Below are 21462 nucleotides of genomic sequence, written 5' to 3' on the forward strand. Positions count from 1 at the left end.
ACTCATTTCACATGTATATAATGAGCACAAAACATTGTGAGAAGAATGGAATGAAGCCTGGTCAATCAATGTATGTGTAGTAACGCTCAAAAATATTCTAATTGCATTTAATGGGAAGAGATCTTTAGGAACACACTCAATTTTCTGGTTTAGTCAAAGAAATGGGCAGCCTAACCTTATTTATTCAGGGCTGTATTTAGGCAAGTGTGATGCATTTTATAGTATACTGAGCAATATTAAAAAACAGCTCCAATCTCAGATGACCAATTATTGCCACATATATTCTAAGTATTTTCTGTTCTGCATATCATGTGAAATCACCACAACTTTTGTTTCAAGGCCCAGACATTTCCTCTTAAAAAAGGAGTAACATGCACATTTGATGATAGATGGCAATTAATTTCTTTAGAGAACAAAATGTACTTAAATCACCAGAAGACAGGGAAAAGGAGGAAAAGCAAAACGAATTTCTATAGCTTTCATAACCATTATACCTTTTATTTACATTTAGAAAGATAAGTCATGAAACTTAAAACAATAAAACCAAATGCAACTTGTACAGAAATCTTTTAATTTTTTTTTTATTTATCACACATTAAAAAATGAAACACACTATACAAATGGTTTTTCATAGCAGATTACACATGGGTCCATTCAGACTCGCTCTCAAAGTGCTGCCAACATTTATAAGTGCTGCCTGTGATGGCAGCTGTTTATCATATAGCCAATGTATTGATTTAAATGCAGTAGCATGCAACCCTTAAAGGAGAAGGGTTTGATTCCTTTCTGTTCTTAAATTAGGTTAAATGGCATTGGTGTCCATATTTACATACTTGAAATGTATCAATCCTGAGCAGTTCTGATGTAAATCTGAGACTGGCTGATGGGAGTCCTGGTCTCAGTTATTAAAAAGGGAGGTCCAAATGGCAGCAGGGTGGCTGCTATGAAGTTCCGTTGCTTTCATTCTTTCCATCACATACTTATTTGCCGAGTGTCACACAGTCAAGTAATTGCTAATAAAAATGTTAAGCCAAGTAGCTGTAGGTGTCCTTCTCACCGTCTACGCGTTCCAAGTACTCCTTCTCAATCAGAATGTCGATGCATTTCTGCGGGAGAAACAAACGTAAGTGGTGCAACACTGGCAGAAAAGCCCTCTCTGTGGTTGCTACAAACTTTGAACAATTTTGGCCATTGAATTTCATGCCAACTAGAGGACGGGAGTAGGCAAAGGGCACAAACCATGGCAATTTGCTCTCCCGTTTCTCACCACATCCAAGTAGAGGACTTCACTAATCCACTAAACTGAATTATGCTTACTTGATGCCATTCCAGGGTAGTGACTGGGAGCTCAACTGATCATCAGTATGCTGAGCAACTTCATAGTAAGACAGCAAATAAAGAGTTAAACCAAGGTGCAGAGTGCTTACTGTAATGTTACTAAAGATAGCAGTTGCGGTAACTAGCTGGCTGTTTCAGGGTGCATCTCTTTTGGCATTTGGTGCCAGTTTATGCAACTGCTCTCCACTGCCTGTTTTTTGCCCCACCTATCCCCTTGGCTGTGGATGTAAAAGCCATTGGTGGGACCACTAAACAAACCGATGACAATGAACAAATATAATGCCCCCCTCCCCAACATTTTTATTATAGAAGAGATCGGGAAACTGTTCTATTGAGCCGGCCCACAAGCAGTGGTACCCCCACAACTGGGAGAGCAGGAACAAGAGGTAAGCCTGGAGCAGAGGCTGCTGTAAGCTGGCACTGATGTGAAAAGATGCAATCAAGCTACTGTTTTACCACGGCCAACAATACAAAACATGCATATTACCAGAAGAGAAATACAGTATTTCTGGCTAAAACATTTCCTACTTAATTTACAACTCCAGTAATCTGTCCTTACCCATCCCATCTCCTTAGCTTTCCTTTTTAATTTGGAAGCATATATTTTGTCTATATGTATCCTCCTCACCTCCTGGAACACAGGTTCAGAGATGCAGTTCTCACATACCTTAATGACTGGAACTCGTGGCTTGAACCTTGAGGACAGCTGTGTTAGCACTTCTCCAAGCAGTTGCTGGTGTTTTAGAACCTTCCTCATTTTCATGATTCTCACAATAGCAGCCTGCACAGCAAAGTCGGAAAGGTGTGCTTAGGAGCAAACTACTTGTGCTTCTGGATAAAGCCATTTTACTTCCCTAGCAGATCACGTCTGCTAGTGCAGAAGCATCGTCACAGCAAACCAGAGAACCAGATGGGGAGAAGCATGCCTACAAATGTCAACTACTCACGCAGACTTTAAGAACTCAGATTCTACATACCCTACAGTCATCATAAGTGGTTTTGACCCATGAATTTTAAGAACTACTCTGCTTACGGTCAGTCATAATAATAGTACCAACTGGTACCAAGAGCAACATGAAACTACTTCTACAACAGAAAACCTTCTTAATATATTTAACCTTAGTGTGACACTCTCTCAGTAGTACATTTGTATTTCCTTCCCCTGCCTCTTTGCTTCTCAAGTGGATTCCAAATGAACTGACAGAAAAACACTGTTAAGATCATACTACCTAGGTATTACTAGTTTTCACCCAAGACAGCAGTCTGGTGAGTGTGTGCATCTGTGGAAGCCAAACACTCATCAACATGATGTTAGAACACTGTGAAGAACAGTGTCCTATCATGCCTTTCTACATTTTCTGTTACAGACTCCAATTGCCTTTAAGAGTATTGTAGATTCATTTTTAGCTCCACCACAGTGTGCTGCAATGGCATATTGTCTCTTCATAAAAATTAAGAAAACCCCACAGTAAGCTTCATTAAAGGATTACAAAGCTGTAGTTCTAAGTTCATAGCATGGCAGCATTCTGCAATACAAGTCACCTGAATCAGTAGTTTCCTATCTTCCTCTATATTTTTGTGTGTAGTTTCTTGCTCCTGCTTCTGTTCAGTCTTCATTGGCACATTGATGTTTACCCTTAATTTTTTGCTGTAAAGAAAATATAAGTTAACAATTAGCCTGTTTAAAAACCAAACACAAAAAACCCCAAAGCCCAAAAAACCCCAAACAAAACCTAACTCCAAAATAAAAGCCACACCACCACAATTACTTTACCATAAAAGGGTACTTGGTCTAAAATTTTCCGAAGTGCCAATCTTATTAAAATTAAAAAAAAAAAAAAAACCAAACCCAAAAAACCGCAACCAACCAAAAAACCAAAATACCTTTTTGGTGGTTGTTCATGTATTTCATGACTTACTGAATCCAACCTAATGATCTGTTAGGTCAAATTAGTGCTGTACAATTACACTGTATTTTAAACATTTCTATGTTTAGTAAGAAGCTTCCAGTCAGTGAACGGGATAAAGAAAGTCAGTGGAAACAGAATCACCTTTCTGATTTACAGATTGGATTCTGACCATAATGTGGAGAAATCCATCTGTTCTATAAAACTGAATTCGGCCTTTCTTTCACACGATCCTCAGTGCCCACAGTTGTGCTAGGGAGAGCCCACTACAACATGTGGCCGCTCTCAAGACAAGGTGCTGTGACACAAGTGGGGAAGGAGCCTCAGCACCAGGGAGCGTGGGGCAGTGCTCAGCCTGTTGGCTGCACTGGAGAATGCTGTGGTGGAGAGGGGATCTGCTATTTATTTAGCATAGTCTTGTGCATCATAAATTGGGAACCACCGAGTTGCACAGTGCAGCAACGCTGAGCTGTTTCCATCACTGCACTAATGTGCATGAACTCTCAACCTTTAATTATTTGTCAAGGAGGGAAGAAAGTGGATAAAGAGTGAGGTACAAGGAAAGGTTTTAAAATGTTTCTTTCACTTGAGATCTTATCTTCAGGAAGTACAGAACTCCTCACTGAGTTTATCTGTGTTTACATCTATACTCTGGTAAGCATGATAAAAAGTCACCACAGTACTGTGAACAGCTTAAAATATATGAACGTTGAAAGCAATACTGGTTAAAGTAGGTAATAAAAACTACTGAAAATCATGTTTATTAAGTTTTCAAATCACTGTACATTCTGAAGTTCTAAAATGAGCCTGCTGATCTCGTTATCTCTAGTGGATGAACATTTAAGACTTTGACCTTTGCTGGTCACTGTACACTACTGTAACCTTATAAAATATAATGTATTTTGCTGAGTGCATGCAAGTCATGCACCTCAGTAAAAACCAGCACAATTTCTTACCAGAAATAAATTATACAAGAATTAGACAAGAATCAAGGAACAAAAAAGACATGAAGACATGTCCAGGCCTTGACAGATGTTATGACAAAGTCAAAGTCAGATAGCTGAAATCTTACCCATCCCCCCTACTAGCCAACCCTCTCCTTTAAAGCTGGTACACGTTGGATCTATATTTGAATTGGCATTTGAACCCTGGAGCTTTCATTCCAGGTACATTAGGTTTTACCCAAATTTTGAAAGCAGAGAAGGAGGATGCTGCCCATTATACACAAGTGATGTATGCTGCTGAAGTTTTTCCTTACTTTTTATAACCAAGATACAGTTTTATTAAGGTATCTGGTTTTAACTCCACCTCATCAACATTTGCATTTTCATCTTCCAAAACCTGCAAGAAATAAATAAAATAAACAAGTAGATAAATATTCATGAATACATTTTGCTGAATGTTAAGCAGGTCATAAAAAAAGCAAGAGTACTTACAAGCAATTTTGATTTCAACAGTATCTGTAGAACTTGTGCCAAGATATCCTACAAAATTACATAAAATATTATCAGAGCAGACAGACAGTACCTTTTTATAACTTAAAATACTTCAACAAGAATACACATATTTAGACTAAGAACTAGTGAGTGCACAACACTGCAAAATGAGTGTGAAAAAAGGCAGCAAAGACATAGTTCACAGAAATAAAATGTAATAAGGCCCTTTTTGGGTGCTAGGTTATACTCCCCTTGTGGTCAAATAACATCAAATTCTTTAGAAAGACTAATTCTGAACAACAGATCTTTCCAGTTGCTGTTTTAGGAGCTCTTTTGCAAGCAGATCTGTAAGTGTACGAAATCATTTTTCCCAAACCATGCAAATATAGATACCATGGCAAGCTTAAACCTCAGAAAGCAAGCACCCTCTGCTTTCCGATTAACATATTTTTCTTTTCTTGCTTACACCAGGGATCTGTTCTGGTTACTGTCGCTGGTCGGTCACCCATATGGCTACACTACTGTCAGTGTTCTGTGCAGGCTTGCAAAGCTGCTATTTTACCACAGTGGAAATCTTCTGGGTTTCATGCAGTTAGTTTTCAGCTGTATAAAGAGTTTTATTCTGGTCCAACCATAATTCGGGCCAAATATTTATTTTACATAAATAAATAAATAAATAAATAAATATATCTCTGCCAACAAGCATCTACAATCAATGGCAACCCATGAGACTTCTGGGTTTGCTGTAAACCATCAGCAGCAGTAACCTTCTAGATATGCATTTCTAAAAGTAAAGAGCTCACTGACTAGAAATTGCCTAACTTTTCAGAAGTCCCACCAGACTTGATTCAAACCTACTAGTAAAGGACACAGATGCCAAATAAACTGTGGGCCATACAGCCTACTTGGAAAGAAAAGGAGGGAACCTTTTCCACGAGAGAGAGAGAGCGCGCCAGTGAAGCTGGAGATTTTACTCTGTTCATATAAGCCTTGGGATGCAAAGAAGAACGGATACACCGATCAATCATTTAGGGAAAATGCTGTTTTTCCTAGAATGTTGCCTTTTAATATGAAAACGTACGTAGTGTAACACTGAAAACTTACTACCAGAGCTCAGCAGGAAGCTAAACAATTCATTCTAGTCATGAACAGGAGTATACACACGCTAAGATTCATCAGAAGACTAGGCAGTTATGATTACAGGAAAGTAAACCAGTTGACCAAGAATAGAGCACATCTGTCTCCTTCAGGACAGAAACTGACTCTGGCTTCAAGCTCGTCTAATCCCAATTTCTCACAACAGCAGGAAGAGCCCTGAAGACCAAAAGACTTGTTCACAAGAGTGTGGTAAAATGTGTGAAGTCACTACCATTTTTATTTGAGTACTGTCTGTCAGCTGCTGCACAGTATAGGCATCTTCTGTGTTGTACTGCAGTAAAATCGCCATCTGGAATGTGGATGCCTAACAGATCCGAAAAAAGAGAATGAAGGGGAGAGGGGTTGGAATCAAAATGAGAATGAACAAACATACTTTCTGAATTTGAACAGCCTGAAATTCATCACTTAAACAAATATACTGGAATATTTGGACAACAGAGAATAGCCAACTAGTGCTAATCATTACACAATACAGAAAAATCTGATGTTACTTATACAATCAGAACTCTACTTTCCAGCATTATCTAAACATAAACCCTAAGATTATGATCATTTAACTAGCTGCAGATACTTTATCAAGTCTTCTATTATGGTGTCAAAGCCTTATCTTTCTACTTGCTAATATAGTTTTAAATTATTTTCTTCTGTCACTGCCTGACTCTTACCCATTTAATCTTCATTAAAACCTAGACAGCTACTGAATTCATCCTCACAACCCTCCCAACTCCAGGAGAATAATGAAACCAAATTTATAAACAAGGCAGCTATCAGTGGCTTATTCACATCTATCACTACAGGGTTAACATATGTTGATGACAAGTTCAAAGTCTGAGATTATCTTGTTTCTTCTCACTGTTGTGAACTCGCCTCCTCTGTCTACTTTTTGAGAGAAAGCAGACAGGAAAGTCTAAGCAGCATGAGATCTTATGCAAAGAGCTTGCAGTCGTCTCATGCAACGCAGTTCGACACCTGTTTAAACCACAAGTAATGTATTCCCTTTTCTAAGTCAATTTTCTTTTAAACATAGATCTTAAGTATCAGTACAGTAAGTAAATCAAACATATAATAAAGGTTCTATTAATCATAACACCAACAACCATCTGGGGAGGGCTAACATTTATGTTCACTTCAGTAATACACAGACCTGTAGTCATCAGGTCTTGCATCCATGCTTTGCTTTAAATAAAGACAGTAGCATTATTCACAAGAATAAAGCTAATGAATGCATGAATGCATGTGTAAATAGTAGCTAAACATATATATGCATGTATACATATGAATGTAGACACACACACTCTCCAATTAAGGAACTGAATGATTTAAAATATTTAATTGTGATACATCATTACATACGGTTAATGAATATTTTGACATACAAATAAAATACAGCTCAATTCACTGTATTATCTATTAGAATTAGTTTGTGTGCAGGCACAGGTATTCACATGAACTCCACTACTTCAACATCTACACACTTCACCATTTTAAACACATTTATCTGCACAATGGTCCTTTAAAGTAAAGAAAAGCAATTATCTCCAAATGAGAAGTAAAGAGGCTGAGCAGCCCACCCAGGTAACGTAAGAGCAGTGGAGCAGCATGTGAACAGCATGTCTTCCAGCTGTTCAGCTGCATCCAGTCCTCTGAATGCAATCATCATCAGGTGTTGCTATTGGCATGACATTATCCTTACCTGTAACGTGTATCTATTTTTGAAACAGTTGGTAACCAATTCCCCTTTGGACAGCTGATACAACCATGTTAACTTTCTTCCACTATGACGACTGGCATAAAATGCAGTAAATCTCTGATAGCTCCGTTCTAACTGTATAAAAACAACAACAAATAAATAAAGAATATTATGTACCTTCATTTACCATTACTAGAACATGCTCTGGAACCAACAAAGGAGAATCAAATCTGATAACCCTCGACTGCCACGTTGTCTGAATAAGACAAACAGAAATCCAAAGTATTCAAATTCTCCAGACTGGATCAAAATTTCCCTTTGTTACGAGTTTCCCCTCTGAAGTGTCACTAACAATACAAACCTAAACAAGCATTTAAGTTCCATTCTTCCTTTTACTATACATTAAACAAGGCTAGAAAGGTGGTTTCTTTTAACCACCTTCATCCTCCAGGTAACAGCAGTTAACCTTATTTCTCATGTTACGTATTCATGTCTTGTTCACGCTGGATAAGCACTCAACAGAAAACTAATGATTATAATACCTAAAGATTTTACTGGACAGAGCCAAAGCAACTACAAGAAACATTTCTTAAATAAAAGTATACACAGAAAAATACACTAAGAAAAATTTGCTTCGGTTACTGTTGAATGTTTTGAAGAAAGATTAATTAACCAGGGTCTCTCCACAGGTTTACATATTTCACACAGTTCCCTCCTACTACCTTACTCACTTATCTTGTTCCAAATATCCTCCACCCAAATAGGCAAACACCAGAGACACTTCCAGTCCTCTCTGACACACAACAAAACAGGAGACACCAGCCTTGTAAAACAAATTTCTCACGTGATCATTCCATGTTTGGATGAACCAAGTGCAAGCGCCTCACCTCAGATGGCAGAGCAAACGTGCAGGACTGCTGGAACGGCCACGATCCAGAACTCAGCACCTGGATGCTGAAATCCACTGGAAGAGAGGTGATGAGGCTGAGCTGCATTATCCCCCTTGCTCCCACCCCCTCTTCAAACACACAGTCCCCGTTCTAACAAAAACAAGAAATGGTTCTGCCTTTTGCTCAAACATGGTGAAAAATCATTAAGCAATATATATTGTTTTTATTCAGACCATAAAACAAAGGAATTCATGTAAGATGTCACTGCAGTTGGAGAGCTTTAGATTTACTGCGACTGTCACTCAATTTTCTCTCATTTGTAGAAGTTATTACCCTGTTTCTATCCCCACAACGGATTTATCTTTTAACACGCAAGTGTAAAAATTGTAAGCATTCATTTTTATGTGCAACTAAAACTCATCACTCCACAGTACACAACTGCAAGGATAAACATTTCACATTTATACTTGTAAGGCATTTTGGGCAAGTCAGTAAGAATTCTACAAAAACTAAGTAAAATTTAAGCCTGACAATACACAACTCTAGATATAATCGAAGAAATAATTATCATTTCTTTAAAGAACTTGTTTCAACGTGCTTCAATGAAAAAAATATTTCTTTATTAAAAAAAAGTAATAGCGCTGCCTAACAACTGGAAACACAACATCCTTTTTTCCTTAATACTTTTAACAAATTATGAACTTAAGCCATGTTGTGCTCAAAATCAAAACTGTTTAAAGAAAAACATCTTTCCCATAAAAAAAAAAAGACAGGATTCAACTTAATTTAATTACATACCTAAACATGAGCTGCAAAATCAGGAGGAGGCTACCCATAACAGAAGATATAAAGTGCTATTAGAAAACAAAGTACAGACCTAAAAGACTAATTTAAAAATCCTAGCTGTCTTGGTCAAAATAATACTAACTGTAACTTCTGGGGGTATGATGTCTAAATCAAGTATTTCCCTCATATAGTGAGCTCTGTAGAAATCAGAGGAAACTACTCAACAGTAACTTAGGTAAATGTATTACTTACAATCTAACGGTTCTGAATTGGTCAGGTGCTTTTTAAATTGCTCATTCAAGTCCTTGCTTACACCAATATCTTGGAACATCCGCTGCAGCTTGGAGGTATACTCAAAACCACAAGCTTGCTGTATTTTAAAAGCACAGATAAGTCAGCAAGACACATTTTTGACAATGGAGAATGAGAAGAACAAAGTATCGGAGCCTATTTTTCTTAAAAGATGATGTATAAAGTTCAGTATTTCCCTTACTCAAAGTACTGATCCCAACTAGACATGCTCTTTAACTGTCATAAAAAACTGAAGAAAATTTTGTTTATAAATGAAGCAAAACACACAGTGAAACAGACTACTAAAAGAGTATTAGATCATATTTTGCTTGATCCTGAATGAACAAGGGTTAATAAAATGAAGCAACTTTTCATCAGTCATTCCCTTGGATAATTATATCCATGTCATTCATTTGGATAAGAATAATTAAGCTTAACCCCATCTTAACTCCATTGGACAAGACATGCACTACAAGCTCCTAGGAGGTTAAAAAAAAGAAAAGGTTGCGTATGAAAGGACATAAATCAATGTTTTCCAAGGCAGCCTGAAGACCTGCAGTACGGTAGATCATGGGACAGTCATGGAATACTCACTTTTAGTTTAGAGATCATGCTTGCCTCAGCATCATCACTAGCGCTGTTCTGATGTACAAGTCTTTTTGCCAGCATTTTAGCATAGAATTTTTGAAACACATCTTTATCCTCAATGTACTTGAAGACAACCATCTGGAAAAGCCAAGATAATTTGTAAGAAAAAACCCTATTTAAGCACTTGTCCTGAAAAAGCTGTAGCAGTAGCTACTTCATTTGCACTTACATTTAAGGGCAGAGTTGGTTGTTTGGGGGGTTTTTTGGTTTGTTTTTTTTTGGGGCGGGGCAGGAGGTGGAGTGGTGGTGTGTGTTTCTTTTAAATGTGGATACTATTTTAAACTCATTAACTGTATATTCCACATGTACAGCTAAATGAATAAATATGTAGTGCATATAAGTAATTATATAAAAAATATACTGTAGAAATTATATATATGTGTATATAAAAATGAAGTAAAAGCATAAATCCCATTTAGCCACTTTAAATCTGCTGTAAAGAGCTTTTTTTTAATTTTAAAAAAATACAACCAAGAAGCCACACAGAGATGAAGATTATTACTGAAAAGCTGAAATATTAAGTAATGAAATCAAACATGCAAAATAAAAGGTTTTCTCTCATCTGATTTGTGTGACGATCGAATATTACTAACTTGTCAAAGCTTACACAGAAGAGTACTATATTTATAGACATCTTACCACTTGATTGAGTGTATCTTCCAATTCTGCTTCTTCTGGATTCTTTGAGCTGCAATTAAAGAAATGCATTTTTAATGAGTCCCAAAACTGCTGAATTAAAACAACATATGGATGTATATGGAAATTTCATAAATAAAAGAACACAGACTGAGTAGTTTTGGGATCAAAGACCCTTTAGAGAGGAAACAGTGTAATGAAATGAACACTACTCTTCACTATTCCACACGTAAGCAATTCTGAAGTATGAGATTTTTAAAACAATAGGTTGAAGTCCTGGACCATGAATTGCTTGGGACTTCCCGACAGCCCGACACTTCTCAGGATTTAAGGGCTGAAACATGGATCTCTCTTTTCCTGCCTTTTTTCTGCTGCTAAATGCTATCTTCATTTCTTATCTTAGATAGTACAGTGAAAAGAAAACAGCTCGGAGAGCTGGGTCTTGACTGGGTGAGAGCTCAGGTGGCACCACATTGTTTTCCTCCATATCATGCTTGTCCATCAGGCGTACCTGAATCTACCATGCATAAAGCTAGTATTTACAAAGGGGAAAATAAATCCTTTGCTGAAGGAAGGAGGGGATGGGGAAGGGAAAAGTGAGCAAGTTGTTCTGGTTTTGGGTTGTTTGGTAGTGGCTTTTTTCCTCCTCCAAAACAGCTAGAAAAGTTGCCAGTGACAAAACTGACACCAATCCAGTATGAACTGAACTGATACCAACTCAATGTATGAGCTGCTGAATCATTTGAAGCCAAATACCTTAATTAAATTATGAACCATGAGAGTTTAGAAGCAGTTTGTCCTCCTCAATTTCTGCCCAGATGGAAGAAGATACAGAGAAAACAACAGGAGGAAAGCAAGAGTTTTAATGGAAAAAGGGAACGTGAGTCTTCTTTACAACATATATAACACAATTTTTTTTTTTATTTGGGGGGGGGGGGGGGGGGGGGGGGGGGAACCCAAAGTAAAAAATCCCTTCTGTTTTATTAAAAAAGTAGAACTTAGTTTCCTATAAGGAAAGAAAGGTCTTAGATCTTTTATTATTTCCCCCCTCTTCTTTAAAAAAGAAAAGTAAACTCCATATAATCTTTAGGAATGGTCCTATTGACATTTTTGTATTCAGAATTTGGTATAACTAATTTTTCTTGAAACGTTAAGTTCTATTTCTGAAGACACAATATAAAACTTCATATGCTAAAACCTTCTGAAACAAAAGCCAACCTGAAATAATAATTTGTCTTTGAAGACGTACCTTTTCTTTAGTAAAGAGTCACAGTATCGTGCCAGTAGCTCTGGGGATTTACTGGATGATTGAGCCATTTTTGTCACTGCATTATTATTTATAAATCGACCACAAGCCTATAAATCACAAGAGACAGTGAAATTTTGGGAGACAAAACAGTGCATAATAATAATAATAAAAAAAGTTCACCGTATGCCACTACATATACTTACTTTGTCTAGTGCAGCCACAAAGCCAGCATCATTATTGAATGCAGACATGACTAAAGCATTATATTTCTTATGGACATCCAACACTGTCTGTACATACATTTTTGGATCCTGCAATAAAGAGAGACTGTTTTTTGCAACTTGTTGACTTTCTGCTTTCTACTTCCCCCAAAATGGAGCTACTTACTGGCCTAAGCAAATTTTTATGGGGAAAGTTTACAAAGTATTAGAAATATTTTAAAGGTAAAATACTATATAGACTAGTTTAGGTCCCATGTCCAGGACTGACTTACAATTAGCACAAGCTTTCATTTACAGCAGCCAGAGTGCAGAGTGTACTACGTTATATAGTACAAAAGACGACAAAACCACTTTCTCAACCACTGCAAACATTTCCAAGAAGGACATTTTCAAAGACATAAGCTTCATTTGAATCAGACTTGAGAGAGCTGGACAATCATAAAATGGCAGTTGCTATAGAAGAAACCCTCAAAATAAATCTCTCTAGTAAGAATGCAACAGGTGTATCCCCATTAGGTACAATGCAGTACAGAGACCTCAGTCATTGTTGACAGTTCTTAAAAATTATCCACTCAACACCCAGTGGCAGCCAAATGCCAATAAACATCAAGTTTATGGCACTCACAGACTGAGTTGTATGTACAATTACTGATCTCTGCATCTCAATAGAGATGGAGTGGAGTCAGAGTAGGAACAGTGAAAGGCAACTAAAACACCAGGCAGACATGGCAGCTACTATGCAACAGACTAAAAAGGCTAGAAGTCTTAAATTTGGAGATCAGAAGTTTGAAGGGGCATATGACCAAGGTTTACAAAATCAGAAGGATTACTGAAAAGATGAACGATCACTAAAAGCCACATTTTGTAACTACGGGGCACTTGATGAAAGTGATAAGAAACATGTTTCAGACAGATAAAGTAAAGAACATCTTTACATATAAGGTAGTGGACTTCTGGAACTTGCTGCCACAGGAGGTTGTTGGAAGCCGATAATATCAGCAGGCTCAAGAACGGATTAGACAAACTCACAGACAACAGGTCCATAAATAAAAACTAAAAGGACTGGGCATAGAGGTACTCCTGTAGCAGTCCTATCGTAAGAATTCTGGATGCTGGCAAAAAATGGCAAAAGATGGGCAGGGTTGTATCAGGATCCTGAAAAAGATTTCCTGTTGCCACTGAAGACAGAAATAGACTGTGTGGACCACTGATCTAATGCCATGCTTGAGATAAAGAACAGAGACTACTGAGAACCTCCCAGACAAGAAATTCAAGTGGACTTGAAAGACATTCAGAAAGGCATCTACTGATTACAAGGACTCCAACAAAAATAACCAAAGGCACAAAAAGCAGTAAACTTCTGACTGAAGAGCAGTCTCATTAATATAGTTAATGGAGTCTAGCACACAACTCATTTTGCAGTGAAAATCTAAAATAGGTCAGATGAGTCAAGCTGGTATGACTATTTCTCTCCACTGACTACAGGGAAACTGAGAAGCATTTGCTCAGCTGATTACCTGTTTAGACACAGTACAGATAAATTAAGTTAGGCAGAATCAATCCTACCTAAGTGTGACAGAGGGCTAACAAGGCAATGATGAATAGCGATACAGTGGTGTGAAGGATATTGGAAGAAGAGGCAAGATGGTTCCCAAGGGAGACAGCCAGAGATACTGTAATGAAAATGAAGAACAAACAAATCTCAAAAGATGAACTAATTCCTGGAGAAAGAGCTTTCATTTTCCTGGGAAATTCTTCAAGGCCTAAGTACAAAGAAACTCAAGAGTGATGACCACTAGGGGGATGTGTCAACCATGAAGCACATCTGATTTCAAAATTTCAGGTGATGTCTATAAATGAAGCTGAAGATTCCTGAACTTCATGATTCATAAAAGATCAATACTGCTAAAAAGCTACACACTTAAAATTATAGAAGTGAACGACACTACACACATGTAAATAATTTTAATCTGTGCTAAAAACTAAAGTTTTTAGTGTTCTCCATGCAGTCATTACAGATTATTGCTTTAATGATTACTAGTAGGAAGCTTTTTCAAGAATATCTGAGGCCAATAACAGGTTAAAATGAACTCTGTCAAAAATCACAGTTAAACCCCATTTTAAATAAATTTTACCAGAATCTATATTTTATCCTAATTTTGCTTTGTGCAATGTGCTTTTTTTTTTTTCTTTTGGCTAGAAAATGTCATATTGTCTATAGACAAAAAGGTTAGCAAAGGGTTTAAACAGCTTCACGTTGTCAAGGTTCAACCCTACTCAACACAAAATTAAGTCTGAAATTAAAATTATGGGATAAAAATCAAGAAAGCCAATTATATGGCTAAACGACCACAGTGTTGCAGAAGACCTGACCTGCTCCTTATATTATGACCTCTCCAACCATTTCAGTTATCTCTTCCTCTTATATTTCTCATGCTTTTTCAAATAGAATAAAACCATTAACCAAAAAAACTAAAACCAGCAGAAACTTTCTCCACACAGTCCCATCCAAGTCGGAAGTCTGTAAGATACTGAAATAAAAGACAGTCCACTGGAGACAATGCTTCTTGAAACTTTCAGTGGACTTTCAGGTGTATTTGTAAGTGTAGGATGTTGTATTTGCACAGCCAGCTTTCCGAGCAGCATGACATCCTGACGGAGAGCAAAAACTCAGAAGGAAAAAAACCCAAAACAAACAAAAAGCCCCAAAGCTCAAAGAGTAGTAACACAGTGATGTGGCTGTTGTTTTAAGTCTACTGTCAACATTTGAGAATTGCCTAGTCCTCACAAATTAAATCAGTGAGAGGGGAAACAAGCAAACTGGAAATTATATCAGGAAGCATTCACCCTCCTCTAATGTAAAACTGTCAGCAACCACACAGACTTATTTTGATGGGATACTTGCATTTAGAGCAGCTTCTCCACATTTCTCAATTGCAGCTAGACCCTGATTATGAATGTGGGTTTCCAAAAGTTTTTTCAGCTCTCCAAGGCCATCCTGGATTCGAGATACAAGGTTATACATGCGTCCCAAGTCTGAAAAAACAAACAAAAACAACAAAAAAGAAAGCAAACATTTCCTATTTGTACTAGCTATGACTCCAATTTCTCATTTACAAGTTGCCAATAGGAGTTAAACATCCATCATCAACAAAAATATATGTGCAATTGCTCCTGTAAAAAGCCAGAAGAAACTACAGCAAAAAATTATACGGTATAGAAAATCTTTGCACTAACCTGGAAAGCTAAGACCAGTTAACAAGAAAACAACCTGTTAAACATTAAGATCTGTTTTACCTTCACAATGCTACATAAATCTCAAAAAAAAAAAAAAAAAAGACCTAAATTATAGGAATATATTTACTGCTGATTTCTAGTTTTCATAAACTTGAAGAGGTGCAATGATTTAAAAATGGCGTTAAAACCCTCTTATTTAGATGAAGTTTTGAAGTGTTACCATGAATTAGGACTGTCATTATTGTTACTGCTGGCTGTGCTAAGAGTACAACATTCTCCAACTGACCACTGTCCTTTAAATCTTGTTCTGAACAGGACAGTTCTCAGATATCTAACACCACCTGTAGCCTTTTGTGTATTAACATTTCTACTTGGGGCAGCATCAGTGGTAACAGCTGGAAATTTAAGGCTAAATGTTATGTATTGATATGACCTTAGCAGGTAAACTGAAACATTATAAACCAGATTTCCTCCAATAAAGCACTGTCGATAAAGCTATCTCTTTAAAAAAAAACATTTAAGTAACTGATCACTAGTAGAAATAATTGTATCTCAAGAAAAGGGTTCTGAAAAGCATTACCACAGAACAAAACTAACAAAGGTAAAAATAAATTGGATGTGATTTCACATATGTTAAAGCCTCCTATTAAAATCTCACCAGTTTTCAGCCAAGAGTTTCCAAAATCAATTAGTAATTTTGGAAAGTCTAATATTGAAGAGGGTTTTGTTTTTATTACTCACTTTCAACAGGGCAGATGCCTTTTTTTTTTTTAAAAAGCAAACTTTAATATGGCCACAAACCCACTAGTTACCTCTTGTAATCTTGCCCTCACTGAACAGGCACTGAAGTGGAACAGTGAACAACCAAATTAGTTACTGTAAACTAATGAGGATATTTCACCTGGTTGAATCCATCCTAAGGTTGTCAGCTGCATCTAGCACTTCTGAAGTGTAAGGACTTCTCTGAAGGGCTTATGAGCAATTTGTTACCACCTGAGGATTATCAGATTAAATAAAACAGCAATCAAGCAGCTGTATTGCTACCTAACTCTGAAATACAACACACAGAACTCGATGCCTTTAATACTGAAGCAATGACACCTCTATATTCAGACCTGTTTCCATATAATGCTTTCCATTCCTTAGAACTTCAGCAAGCTTAAACTTTTGGATCTGAAAAAGCAAACATTTTTTCTGTCTGAAAACCATATCTGCAACCAATGTTAAACTTTTATAACAACATAAGAATGGTGGTTTTTACCTACAGAATTTTAGAAAAAAAGTGGGAAAATAATGCTATGCATAGATACAATAAGCTGCTGTTAGACCTACCCACAAATAAGGGTTCACAGGTTGGTCTGTCAGGATGCCTGTATTTGGTGACACATGGAAGAGATGCTACAAAGCCTCAAGGAAGATTTACACGGTAACTCCACCTAAATCGTTACAGCCTGCTCCCAATAAACATAATTATTTCCTGTAGGTATCATACTGATGTGAATAGGTAACACATGACAAATATGTTCCGCAATCTTTATAACTAGCTGCACAATGCGATTAAAAAGTTACAGAACACCAACAGGAGTGGCTTGTAATATGATATGCTTTACATACTTCACATGGGAGAACCTCAAAACCAGTGTACTTTCAAGAGCAAAGCAATAAAAATTTTAATTGAGAGCAAGATTTTATTGTAAGTTTAGGATAGTCTACAATAGACTATTGTAGTGCACTACAAATTTGAGAGTGAACTGATTATAGTGATTAAAGAATGAATTCTCAAAGAATCTTTCAAAATAAATATTTCTTGAGACTTCATGAAACTTAAAAAGGGCCAGGGAACTACTGTGATTTGCACAAGTGAAGCCTGATAAGAGAAAAGGAAGTATTTTGAAAAAGAAGGAAAAAAATCAGGTGTTTTAAAATGCCTAATTAATCTTAGAAATAACCCAAGTGAAGTAAACCAAAGACATATAACAAGATGGTGCCCAAGACACAAGGTGGTACTTTTGCTTTTTTACAAACTTATTTACAAACTTATGGAATTGGATCACTATGGTAAGTGACTATTAAAGGCTCAGATAACCCATGAGCTTGATAAAGTAAGGGGAAAAAAGAAAAGCCTGGGAAGGCCTCCTGAGTCCAGAAAAATGTTCTTGTTTGTGCTATTACTATTTCTATTGTCAGAAGACATTTAAAAAGTCATTTTACTAGTCAACACCCATCTGTATCAAAATCTCTTCCAATTACAGAATAAATTTATTTACAAACATAACATCTGACTAAAATACTAGTACAGGATAAAAATCTTCTATTTACCTTTGAAACAGGTAAATTCTGACCTACTAATCATGCTGAATTGCCCTTTTCTATTTTGAAGCATCTCTTAGTTATCAACATGATGATTATAGTAATTACTCATAGTTGCTCTTTTAAGAGCAGAGTCATAGTTGCAATTCACAACTCTCAAACAAACAGTACCATCAATAGTAATTTAATCATAGTATCTCTTAAATTCTGTCACTTTCTTAAAAGCGGTATTTCAGCTACAGAGCTTTATCTTTACTTCCTATATAGATTTAATTAATTCCCCAACTGGGAAAATCAGAAACACCATTCATCCTCATCACCTGCACAATGCACAGAAATTATCTGGCCCTAGTTTTGACTGTTATTTTGTGCTAAGCATTAACTCCTGAAGAAACTCATAAAAACCAATACAATTGACAATTCCTTAAAGATACCTAAACTCTTTGATAATCTTTACTTATTTTAAAGGAACCACTGAAGAAGTCTTTATTCTATGTGTTCTCTAAGAAGGTATAAAACTTGATCCATTAGTGGCACTTAAGACTCATTTTCACAGCTAAAATTATCTGATCAATTAATAATTTCCACCCTTTCCTTGTGCTCTATATGCAGTTTTATATATTTTATATACTATATTTAGAAGTTCCTTAATTGCTTCTATTCCTCTTTTAAAATTTCCTATACATACTTCTAGACAACTTGGATTTTAAAATTCTCACTGCTGACTCAGAAAGATCCATGGATTAAACTGAAACAGCCGGTAAGACTACTGGTCTGTTTTTCATCTCACATCTCTCTCATGCAAGCTTCAGCTCCTGCCGGAAGGATGGCTCGAGTGCTCTTGAAGCTCTTCCAGCCATGTTAAGAGAAATCGAAATTAGTGCTGTTTTGCCTTAATATTTAGGATCTGAATAGGCTTCTTGAGGCAATATCCTCAGCGATCCCAATTTAATACAAAGCTGCTTGTCAATCAATTTAGTGTCTATCTTCTCTCTTAATCTAATTCCTGAACAAATCACATTCAGCTATCACCAGAATTTACATTATTCACAAATCATCAGGGAAGAGCTCTAAGCCTAAAACTCTAAGCCTTTGAATCTCCTTACCTTCATTTTTGTCAGCATCCAACAAATTCTGAAACTCTGTATGAAATATCTCCAGGTGTTTTTCAATAAGTACTTGCTCACATTTTCGTGCTAATTCATCTTGTGTACTCTCATGGAGATATACCTGAACTCTACGCTGTTCCTCAAGAAGGCGAGCTTCAGCCTACAGAACAGAGAGGTAAAACATGAAACCTGTATGGAAGGCAGGACAGAAATCCAACAGCAGAAAACAGATGACTATTTAGTAAATTCATCTAGAAAACAACAACAACAAAAATCAAACCTCTCACTAATGCTGTGTTATGGTCCACCTACTTAAGCAGTTATTTCTCTGGGAATCATAATATACATATGGAATCAATGTTTATGCTGATGATAATATTATATACTGTTTAATTGGGGGGGAGAATCACAGCAAGATTGTTTTCCCATTGCTTCTGAATAAGAAGTTTACAGATGGAAATCTGCTGTCAGAGAAGAAGAAAGCTGCTGACATGAGATGCTGGCAGTTTTAGCATCAGCAAGCTCTCCAGCTACAGAGGTAGTTTTAAGACAAATATGAATATATTTCATGCCTCCACAAAACTAAAAGGCAGAAAACCACAATTTAACAGTATGCCCATGACAAATTTATTTCTTCTCATCTACATTCTTACACAGAAAATCTTCCCAATAATCTACAATCATTTAAATTATACTAGCATTTAATTTGGCGAAATTAAATGTGAAATGCTACCTTTGCAAATCTTCGCAGCAAACCAAAATTCTAAATGTCACTCAAGGAACAGTACTTACACTAAAATGTAAAACTGAAGTTGTTTATATAACAATTACCTCTATTTTGTTTGCAAGAGTGTTAAAGATTCACTTTACAAGCCATCTGTAATTGCAGCACATTATTAGGGATAAAGTGCATATGTTCCCTTATCAGTCCAAATTATTTGAATTAATAATGTCACCAAGAGAAGGAAATTAAATTAATGCATTTTCCTAGTATTTTAGATGTATTGACTAAGCCTGAAAGATCATATTAGGGACAACAACAAAAAAGAACAATTTCACTGCATGTACGCTGCATCATACACAGACAGCTTTAAATAATCTCTGCCACTGTTAGCTTCACTTATTTCTGGAGTAATTTTGCACTTGGCTCTTGTGAAATGGTCCTAGACTACTGCCTCCTAGAGTTAAACCAGTACAGGTCTAAATACGGGAAACAAAATCAACAGTCTGGGAAGGGATATAAGCTCATGCTTCAGAGTATTTGCCAGTTTCTTACCAGTAAGGAACAACAATTCACTTCCTTAATGACAGAAAATAGCAGCAAATCTTTCTGATGAACGCTGGAAACTGGAATCAGACTAGTAGGACTACTTATCTTACATTTAATCAATTCTGTATTTCTGTAGTTCAGGAAATTCTGCCACTTCCAATGCCGCTTCTTAAAATATCCTTAGACTTTCACTTTTAATGTTAACAGTCAGCTCTCACTTTGAGCTCCTTTATGAAAATAAACATTCACTCTGACTTCAAATTTGCTTATACTCTCTCACTTTTTGTGTTCTTATAATTCCATTTTCCTTTTAAAGTCGTATTTCAAAAACAAGGGAAAAATAATTAGTTCACACAACATATGTTTGGCTGTTTTAACTATAAAGATCAAAAGTTCAGTTGGAGACTTTATTTCGAGGGACAGTCTTAAGAAATACTGACCTTTTTCCCTACAGCACATCAGGCCATGCCAGCTTTACTCATGAGTTCTGGCCTGAGAAGAAAAATTCACAATCCTTCTAAACTCAGTAAGTCTGCCTATATAACTACATATACATATCCTAATTCTAATTAAGATTTCATTGAGTATTCTACAAGAAACCACCAGAATTCTACTATATCATGCTAACACTGATGTTATGCTGATGCACACTAAGGTACTCCAGCAGGTTTCTTTTTGTTTTTATTTTGCAATGTTATTTATCCCCAATTAGAACTCAGTGCCCAGTGCTTCAGTGCGAAAGTCAAGTAAGCATACTAATAGCAGAATACTTTGTAGTTCATACTTCCAACAGATGACTTTTAAAACCTTCTTACCTATAGTATGCCATGTGACTGCTGGACAACTTGCAGCTTTTCACATCAGTCTCATTTAAGGTGTTTCGTAACAGAAAAGAACCCTAATTCTAGCAATACCTGAGTAATAATTATGGGGAGTACTACTTTTTTACAGGCATTTAAGTGGCATGCAAGATTACAATACCCAAACAGAAAAAATAATGAAGTTTACAAAACTGCCTTGTCATGTTTAAGTTAAAAATGTTAAGAATTCCTTATGCATAATGAAGTAAGATAAAACTGAAGGACAAACCTATCTGAATTTTAAATTAACAGTTCTGAAAACCTGCATGACCTCTCTTGACCTCTCCAGCAGAGCACGCAGACTAGAGAGATCAGACAATCTGTTCCAGTGAACTAGCTTTTAGCTTCAATTCGTAAGTTTCCCCTTTCCACTAGGTCACATCCCTTAGTTTGTATCATTTTGCAAGCTCTGATCATATTTACTGT

General features: G+C 36.5%; 1 protein-coding gene across 1 annotated transcript in view; it reads right to left on the reverse strand.

Moving 5' to 3' along the window:
* Window positions 1–531: 531 nt before the first annotated feature.
* Window positions 532–21462, reverse strand: part of CUL1 (cullin 1) — a 53815-nt gene continuing 32884 nt past the window's right edge. The window contains exons 8-22 of the mRNA XM_072853400.1: window positions 18904–19066; window positions 15156–15286; window positions 12233–12340; window positions 12030–12136; window positions 10784–10832; window positions 10091–10222; window positions 9458–9575; window positions 8417–8493; window positions 7533–7664; window positions 6051–6143; window positions 4682–4729; window positions 4504–4586; window positions 2881–2986; window positions 2006–2119; window positions 532–1106 (exon numbers count right to left, since the gene is read on the reverse strand). Coding sequence (XP_072709501.1) covers window positions 1026–1106; window positions 2006–2119; window positions 2881–2986; window positions 4504–4586; window positions 4682–4729; window positions 6051–6143; window positions 7533–7664; window positions 8417–8493; window positions 9458–9575; window positions 10091–10222; window positions 10784–10832; window positions 12030–12136; window positions 12233–12340; window positions 15156–15286; window positions 18904–19066 — 1542 coding nt within the window. The 3' untranslated portion in view covers window positions 532–1025. The remainder of the gene's footprint in view (window positions 1107–2005; window positions 2120–2880; window positions 2987–4503; window positions 4587–4681; window positions 4730–6050; window positions 6144–7532; window positions 7665–8416; window positions 8494–9457; window positions 9576–10090; window positions 10223–10783; window positions 10833–12029; window positions 12137–12232; window positions 12341–15155; window positions 15287–18903; window positions 19067–21462) is intronic.

The sequence above is a fragment of the Ciconia boyciana genome, chromosome 2, assembly GCF_034638445.1.
Source record: "Ciconia boyciana chromosome 2, ASM3463844v1, whole genome shotgun sequence".
Taxonomy (NCBI): Eukaryota; Metazoa; Chordata; class Aves; order Ciconiiformes; family Ciconiidae; genus Ciconia; species Ciconia boyciana.